Raw genomic sequence first — 9788 nt, 5'->3', positions numbered from 1 at the left:
AGAGAGTAACCCCCCAGCTTAAGGTTCAATGAGTCGTGCCATACCATATCGCCATAGCCGTAAACATAGCCATAACATAAGCTTTTTTACAATACTCGATTTGTGGTGCCATAACCATAAACAGCAGTTTTTGATGTTTTCATTTGTTTATTTTGAATTATGAAATGAAACAAATGAAAAATATAAATTAAAACTCACCAAACAACTATGAAAAATAAAAGTCAAATGATAAAAATACAAAAAATACGTTAATTTGTCAATCAGCTGTTTATGGTTATGGCAGAAAACCAAAATTCAGTTGATATCTACGGTTATGGCTATGGCGTTATGGTATGTCACCAATAATCATATACAGTGTTGCCCATAAGCTTGGTTCGAACAGCTGTTTTATACAGGGTTTCGATATTCAGCTCTAGCAACATATTTCTTACATTTGACTATGCAATAAATATGAAATTATCTCATTTCATCACAATCAGCTAATATAAATATTCATACTGTTCGTTCGTATTACTATTAAAATTGCAATGCTAGTCTGCAATTTTTAGTAGCAAACACAATCCATTGCATATCCACCAAAATATATGTTCGTGCTTTAGTAGCACACACAGTTTTTATTTCGTGCTAATATTGCACTCCATTCGTTTTATTTTGTTGTGCTGGCAAACTTTTCTAGCAAAAATACACACTTCTGTAGTTGTGCTATAGCACAATTGACATTTCTGCAATTGATGCTATCAGTTGCTGTTCTTGATAAGTGCATAACAACATATCAGTAAACACACCCAATGTACAGTTGGGCAGAATCAAAATTTTTTTGAAATAAATCTGGCATTTCTAAACGGCTGATATGATCAGGATAAAATTTGACGCGGGCGTAGCCAAGGAGTATTCGAGTTTAAATTATTGAAATGGGCCCTACAAATGCCCCAGGGGCGGCGCTATGGGGGCTCAGAATAGGGTACTTTCGACATGCAACATTTTTAAACACGTCCCATTTTTTTGTTTCCCATTTGATTTCAAAGAGTTTTATATGTTTAGAAAGCGCTCGCCTATGTCTTGAAAAAATATGCTTGCGTATGCTATTTATCTCTTATACTTTTCGAGTTATAGGCATTTCAAAATTGAAATTTTAAAATTTTGCCATACCTTGGTCCGCTTTTTTAAAAATATAGGTCGTACTTTTGTACCGAACGGGCTCGATTTTTTTTGTTAGTTAGACAACTAAATTATCAATAATATACAAAATATTTCAGAGTAATATCGATTATAGATCCAAAAATAAACAATTTTCAATTTAAGAATTCAAAAAATAGTAGATTTTTGCTGTTTTTTGGATGAAAAGGTGACTTAACTCTTTTTTATTAAAAAAAAACTTTCTTTAAGAACATATAACAATTTTATGTTTTTCTGTAAGGTAGCTTTACAGAGAACATTTTGGTATAAAAAACATGTCCTATTTTTTGAACATGTTGCCCTTTCGTCCTGCGGAATTTGACCTATTTTTTGATAAAAATTTCAACTTTGGGCCACATGTTCTAAAATCCCTAAGTTGGGATCAAAAAACGGAAAGCAGCTTTAGAAACCTTGATGTGTTCCCTATTTATCCCCAAAGTATTTTCCCAGCCCCGAAGGAAATGTAGACCCTATGGTTAAAATTGTAAAAAATACCATTTTCGGATTTTCGCTTAAATTTTTAGGAATTGTGGGATTCCTTTTGACCTTTTGAAAAGTTTTTTTACACTTTGTAATTTGGAATGACAAATTTAAAAAACGTTGAAAATTTCATTGAGTTTTGCTAATAAATAAAGATTTTATTACATATTACATATTTATTGAGTTTCTAAAACTAAAATTTTTATCAAAATTTTAATAGGATTGCAAATACATATTAGGAACAATTTGATCCACATTTATTCCGAACATTTTTTTTTCTTGTTTAGATATTTTAATTTTTGGTCTTACAAAAAAAATGCAAGTCAATATCTCAGTTAGATTCAAAAATATTTACACTAATGAATAATCGTTATTTCGTATTACATACTTGACAATAAAATAACTAGCAGCATCCAGATAGCCAAAAAACAAGAAATATCAATGCAACCATAGCAGAGCAACCAAAGAAATGTAAATTGCTGCCAGAGAAAATTGCTAGCACAACAAAACAAAAACGAATGCTGACGCGCAATATTAGTTCGGCAAAAAAGTGTATATGCTGCTATAGCACGAACATATATTTTGGTTGTTGTGCTACAATAACGAGTGGACAACTGGTTGTATCTGCTACTAGAAATTGCAAACTAACATTGCAATTTGTATAGTAATATATGAATAGTAACAACAAATTTATATTAGCAGAGTTATACAAAATTATAATAGTAACTATATTTTTAGTATGCAGATTGATAAAAATGTATCAATTGTAAACCCTGGTTTTATATGGTTATGGCTAGTACGTCTAATTGAACCTTTAGAAGATATTCACTTTTTAAAATTAAATTTCAACACTCCAATTGTTTGACAACAGCGAGTCCAAATATTTACCGATTTTTCTTTGCCACTTGATTCTCAAAAAAAGTCTATCAAAATTCCCTTATTTTAATTTCCGGTGCTGCCACTCGATTCACGCAAATGAGACATGAGCCAGACCGGTCACTCCAATAATTCGGACACTTTTACATTTCCTATCCAGTTCGAATATATTTTTTTTATGCTAGAACAAAAATTTAATGCCATTGTTTTACCGTTTTTACCACGAATGTTTTGTTATTCACACTTTGATTCACATTTTGTACTATCATTACTACCAAATGTCATGTTTTTAAATAATAAACCAAACTTAAAACACTAACTTTAAAGGAAAAGTGTGATATTTTACAAAGTCGAAAAATTCTGTTCCCTATTCTATTTGTGATTAAAATAAGAAGATAAAATAATTTATATCGAATACCTATTAATACGCCTTGGTCTATAGGATACGAAAATGTGGAAGACCGAGGTCGAAAATTAAGGTTGTACATTTAGAACTAGCTGTGGACAGTGTTACGAAATTGTATTTGAATTCAAATATAACGGATTCTGTTAACCCAGATAGCGCTGAATTTTTTTTTTTTTGAAAGTTTAATTTTTATTCCTACTTTGGGAACCCCTGGTCCCGCTCCTGGTGGGCTCATGAGGTCCAAATTCAAAACTTAAACTCGACTACACTTCCTCTTTGCGCATGTGAAATTTCATTCAAATCGGCGTAAGGGTTTAGAAGTTACAGATTTATTTCCCTCTTTTTTTATTCTCATACCACTGTGCACCGTTTATGAAAAGTAAAAACGTAACAATATCATTGGTACAGTCTTATCATAATAAACAAGTTTGGTGCAATAGTGTTGTGAGCAAAAACCATATTTTTTATATTAAGTTTATAAGCATCTTAATTAGGGATCATCTGTTGTCAAAAACCTAAATCTCGCAACAACAAAATACATCTTAGTCGAAGTATTTTGTTGTTGTATCAATCAGCCCAATTATGAATAAAAACTTCCGCGGGAGTTTGTTTTCGTTTGACAGAACGGGGCAGTTTTTCTATGGTTTCAGTTCAGCAGAGTTTCCGATCTATGTATATTTTCTCTATGGTATTTATATCGACAAGGAAAACCCTCAAAAGAAAATTAAATAAACAAAATGTAAAAAAAAACGAAATTATTTTCAATTTAATGCTAATGAAATTAGTCCATATAATTAAATACTCGCATGTATGATACATATGTAAATATTACACTAACAATTTTATCGATTTTAATTTTAATATCGGATGTATGTGTAGTCATTTTAATTTTTTATTATTTATATTATAATTATATGTATGTAATTCACAAATTTCCATAAAAAAGAAAGAAATAATATTGTTTATAATAAAAAGATGTATAAGTAAATAAATTAAACAGCTTTTCTAATTACAAGATTATACAGCAAGCTGCTCAGCAATAACCCTCAAGTCCAAGGCGGGTGCGCGTATTAAATGATAAAACAATAAAAAATAATACCCGTATTAGACGACGTCCTTTAGTTCTGGAGGCATATCGTTTTTGGGATGTTTATTTTCAAAATGTTGTTTGTACGTTTTAGGATCTGGCATTTGGGACTATAATGAAGACAAAAGAAACATTTATTAAGAAAAATTATGAAGCTAAGGTAGTTGTAAAAATGTTGTATTACCTTGCATACTGCACAAACATGAACTAATGCTTTCTGGGCAGCCTTTTTTTGATCAGTGGCACTATGTCCTTGTTGTTTTTTGAGTTTTGCTTGTTTTTCTTGAGTTTTTGCTTGTGATTGTAATTTTTGGTGACCACGTGCCATTTTTTCTTAGATATCTGCAATTATAAAGTATGAGATTGATTAATACATATTGTTTTATTACATTAACTCAGAATTAACAAACTATAATCTTAAAGATTTAATCTTAAAGATTTACAAACATTTAAAAAAATTATGCTCTGTACGAAAGTGCAACATATGTAGTAATATTTATTTTTCGATATTCACGGATCATTGTAATCTAGCGATAACAATGTTTGCTATTATTTCATTAGCCCTATTTTAAAGATTAACGTAATGTCCAAAATTTTAACGACACCGGTATTTTGTATTTAATTATTGGTATTTTAGTCGTTAATTTGGCAATGTTAGACGTGCGATTATCCAATTTTTTTTCAGAAGTAGGGTTTCAAACCGTTTTCAATTTTGAAAATTCACAGAATTCAGTATTCGTACATTGCGAAAAAGCTTAACCATCTTTGTGTTGTATATGTATACATACTATATATGTAATGCAATCATGTATACTTATTTTGTCGTTGGATTGTAAAAAATCTATATTTTGGAACACCATTTGCACCTAACACAAAATATGGTTCATGTGGACTACCGATGCCGATGTTATGTTCTTGATCGAACAAAGTGTCCACAATTCTGGCAATGATTCATTCTTGTACGCTCAAAACGATAGCTTGTGAAGACGTGTGGTAAACGAAAAAAAATGTTCATGACTGATGAACTTGATATTGAAATCCGCTTATGAATTTATCCATCTTAATATGGAATTCTGCAATTGTTTAAATATTAAGATAATTCACGCCACCATTTTTATACTCATGGGAAAATGCGAACTTTCCGAAGAATCACATCAATAACGTATGGTTTTTGGTATTGTTCGAAATTTCACAAAGTTACAAAACGGTGAGTGACATTTCCTTTTCTTTCTCAGAATTGCAGTCATTTTTGAAATTTAGTTTAGTAAATTACATTTCAATATCAGTGGTTGGCACTCATTGCCCATTCATGATTTATTATTTATTTCTAAACAACTCAAATGTCAACAAAGTTTATGTAAAATTATCTAAAAAGAAACAAAAATCACAATCAATAGCTATTGCATTATATATTATTATGATGTCCTCTTAATGCCGACCACTGTTTTATATACATACTTTAGTAGATATTTTGTTGATGTAGTCTGATACAACAACAAAATACATTGACTAGCATGTATTTTGTTGTTACAAGAGTTAGGTTTTTGACAACAGACTTAGGTTTTTGACAATTACGTCTCATCTCTATGTTACCCTATGTTTCTAGAGACATTCAGACCAATTATGAATAAAAAATTCCGCGGGAGTTTGTTCCCCGTGAGTTTTTTGCCATTGAATTTGAATAGGAAAATGGGAAAAGGGAAAAAACTCACGTGGAATTTTTATTCATAATTGGACTGATTGTAATTCAAATTTGAAAATTTTGTTTCAATATCTCACGTTATGTTACGTTATTTTGCATTTTAGGTGACGATACATATATAGTGGGTACATCATTTTGTAACGATTTTTTGTAAACAATATTGAAAACATGAAATTTTTCGGCTGACTGCATCTACTACCATTTGTAATATGAATATTTGCAATACTGTCATCACCGAAAGCACAAAAAGCATGCCGGAATTATAAATAACACCACACAACAAAACAAAAAGCGATATGAAAAATCATCAACTCAACACCTGCGTCATTACATACAATTTACAGACTGGTTTTTCCAGTACATTTTTTTTTAATAAAATATTCACAAAGAAAACTTTGAAGACGTTTCTAATGTTTTTCCATATAAATGGAAGGCATACATCTTCATTATCCAATACAAAAGGCAAATGGCGACCACGTTGGTTTAGGCCTTTTTTAAAGCAACATTTTTAGTTTTTTTGAACATAATATTAATGTTTATATATCTTTTAAATAATCTTCTCACATTTATTTTAATAAGTTCGGCGAATTAAATTTTTAATAGATAATCTTAAATCTAAACCCAGCTTTATTGAAATTTATATCTTACTTTTTAATTTTAGCAAAAAATTTTTTTCTCGAAATTTTTTTTGTGCATGTGGCCTCTGCCAGCAACGCGGTACAATAACTTACCTAATTTGTTGTTGTTGTTATTAAACCCAATAAGTTGAGAATGTTTTATAAAAACGAATGTAAAAGTAATTGATTTCGTATTTTAAAATCTTTTCACAATGCCAGTAAATGTTTTTGAAATTAATAGTTATTTTAAATTAATAAGTAAATTTGTGTTATTACTTCTTTTAAAAGAAAAAATGCACGAACCAAATACTTCTGCAATAAAATGAAAGATTTCCAAGTTCTGCTTGCGTCGCTAGGTTATAATGTTTATGTCTATTTCTTTTTAATCAACGTAATTCATAGATGATGACAGAAGGAGATGAGCAGATATAAAAAATGTGATTTTATAGTGTTGCCAGACATTTATAATGTAATGTGTTATATTGCCTTTTCTAATAGTGATTCCTAAACTATAACAATTGTCCATTTTAGGTTTATGTCCAAACTAATTGTATGATAAACCGTATCGTCGTTACAGATTTAACTATTCTGTATAGTATAATAAATAAACTAGAGTTTATCACTTTGATAAAAGTTTTAAAATATTTGCTGTATATCACCCTATATACAAAGTTCGGGATTTTTAAAAAAACTTCAAATGAAGTATTTCTATTGCTGTAGTTAGATTCAAATGCGTATTAAGAAATAAGATTTACTTACATATAAAAATTGAATTTTGTAAAAATAATTGTTGATCCAAATGATCTGAACCGATCTATCCCTTTGGTTAATTATAATTAAACCAGCCTTTGAAAACAGCATTTCAGCGAAATAGCGTACAGGAATTTCAGAGCATTAACGTACAGGTTTAGGTATTTTTTGGAATTTTCAAATTCTTCAATGGGGTTCAAGTTAGGGGGCAACCGGGCCGATTCAAGTATTGTGTAAGTCCCGGTCCACACTGTGAAACATTTGCTGCAAAACATTTGAGTTTGTTGATGAAAGGGGAAAGAGGAATGAAAAAGGGAACTTTGTTTCATGTACATGAAGTTTTTGTTGAGTATGTCATCCACATTTATTCGTTCGTATTCGTACTGTACAGAAATGTCAAAAACTGAAAAGCAAAAACTTCACTGTGTGGACACGAATGCAGTTTCAAACGAGAATTTAAAAATGTTTTGCAGCAAATGTTTCACAGTGTGGACCGGGACTAAGTGGAATTCCATTTGTTTCGTCATGCCCGACAGTTTGCTCATTTTGGGACTCAATCTGTTGTGAGTACGATATTTTCGGCAGCCCCCAATATTTTGAAAAATATGCATTTGAGGTGGTTATATTTGTTTGCATCATATTTTACCAGCTTTTCAAAGGTGACAATCTTTTTTGTAATTATGTAATTGTTTTTAACTATTTTTATGTATACTATTTTTTGTTAAATGTTAATATATTTAATTTATTAGCCATTAATGGCCCTAAGGCTTGGTTATATAAATTGAAGATAAATAAATAAAATATTTATTACAAAAAAAAAAAAATCTTGTGCTCCCACAAAAAGCTAATTCTTTTTTACAGCACTTATAATTTTGCCATTAAATATTATGTGGCATTTTTTCAGTTTTGATTTATTGTTTATAAAACATAACAAAATGATTTTCCTTTTAATGCACTACTTTTTTTTGCAAACACGACTTTTCAATGAATCCAACGCATTTAATTTCGCAGGGTAGATTTTTCGATAAATCGACGAACAAAGTCAATTTCAGTATAAAGTTGGTAGTGTAAAATAAAACAAACCAAAACTTTAAAATTTTAATCGATGGATAAATTTGAAGATTATCTTAGAAAAAATCAAATAATTTTTGGTGTATACTCACTTTTGAGGCTCATTGTATAGTGGGTACCTCGTTTGTGACGATTTTATGTAAACAAAATTGAAAACACGAAATTTTTCGACTGACTGCATCTACTACCATTTGTATGTAATATGAATATTTGCAATACTGTCAACACCGTAAGCACAAAAAGAAGCATACCGGAATTGGAATTTACAGACTGGTTTGACGTTTCTATTAGTCTTAAATTTTAATGGAAAATCTTAAACCTAAATCCAGCTTTATTGAAATATATATCTGACCTTTTAATTTTAGCAAAATAAATAATTTGTTTGCGAATTTGCCCTCTGCCAGCAACGCGCTATACAATAACTTACCTAATTTGTTGTTGTTTTTGTTATTAAACCCAATAACTTGAGAATGTTTTATAAAAACGAATGTAAAAGTAATTGTTTTCGTATTTTAAAATCTTTTTTTGCAATACCAGTAAATATTTTTTAAATTGGTTTTTTTTAATAAGTAAATTTGTGTTTGATATTACTTTTTGTAATTAAAGGAAAAAATGCACGAACAAAATACTTCTGCAATAAAATGAAAGATTTTCAAGTTCTGCTTGCGTCGCTAGGTTATAATGTTTATGTCTATTTCTTTTTAATCAACGTAATTCATAGATGACAGAAGGAGATGAGCAGATATAAAAAAAATCATTTTATAGAGTGTTGCCAGACATTTATAATGTAATGTGTTATATTGCCTTTTAATAGTGACTCCTAAACTATAACACCAACAATTACAAATTATAGGTTTATGTCCAAACTAATTGCATGAGAAAATTATTGATTCCACTTAAAGTTTATAAACATTTTTATACGCTACACCACCACAGTGGATAGGGTATGGTAGGGTTTTTGCAGATGTTTGTAACGCCAAAAATATTTGTCTAACACCCTACTTAAAGTATACCGATCGACTTAGAATCACCTTCTAAGTCTATGTAAACCTTGTGCACAATTTTGAAGATATATCGATAAAATTTGGTACATACATTTGTTTCAACCCAAGGACGAAATCTATTGAAACTGGCTGAAATCTGTCCATTATTTCACCTAGCCCCCATACAAATGTCCACCCCAAATTGGACTTTATCAATCATAAATGTTTAATTTATAAAGGTATCTACATAAATTTCACTCCCAATAAGTTTTATTCGCATAAATCTCCAAAAAATGTTGGTAAAACATATATGTAAGTTTCATATAGACATAAATCACGCCACCTAATTTCATGGCTATCAGTCCATAATTAGTCATAGCTCCCATTTATAAAAAAGTCCTTCACATGTCCGAAAGGGGTTTCTATCATCCACTGTCGAAAGATCCGCATAAGAGGACTACCCTTTGTCCCTACATATGTAAAAAAGCCATGTAAGCCTTGGTACCAAACAATTTCTCAAACTAGAGCAGACTCAAAAAATTTGCGTTGTAACAAGATAGCGGTATACTGATCTCGTCGACATGCAGACGTGTGCCTGCTTTGGCTAGCTTATTGCCGAGTACACTTGAATACTCCTTGT

General features: G+C 30.3%; 1 protein-coding gene across 3 annotated transcripts; it reads right to left on the bottom strand.

Moving 5' to 3' along the window:
- Positions 1-3808: 3808 nt before the first annotated feature.
- Positions 3809-8750, bottom strand: LOC135953494 (zinc finger protein 706-like). Of its 3 annotated transcripts, none has more exons than XM_065503420.1 (3): positions 8593-8750; positions 4210-4367; positions 3809-4135 (listed from the first exon to the last, which is right to left on the bottom strand). In XM_065503420.1, the coding sequence occupies exons 2-3, from the start codon at positions 4351-4353 to the stop codon at positions 4043-4045; spliced, it is 237 nt and encodes a 78-aa protein (XP_065359492.1). In that variant the 5' UTR covers positions 4354-4367; positions 8593-8750; the 3' UTR covers positions 3809-4042. The 3 variants fall into 3 exon arrangements, with proteins under 3 accessions (XP_065359492.1, XP_065359494.1, XP_065359493.1); XM_065503422.1 differs by lacking the exon at positions 8593-8750 and adding an exon at positions 6459-6482; XM_065503421.1 differs by lacking the exon at positions 8593-8750 and adding an exon at positions 6376-6428.
- Positions 8751-9788: the final 1038 nt, after the last annotated feature.

The sequence above is a fragment of the Calliphora vicina genome, chromosome 3, assembly GCF_958450345.1.
Source record: "Calliphora vicina chromosome 3, idCalVici1.1, whole genome shotgun sequence".
NCBI lineage: Eukaryota > Metazoa > Arthropoda > Insecta > Diptera > Calliphoridae > Calliphora > Calliphora vicina.
Note: the sequence above shows the minus strand (reverse complement) of the source record. Positions and strands in the feature narration are given on the sequence as shown.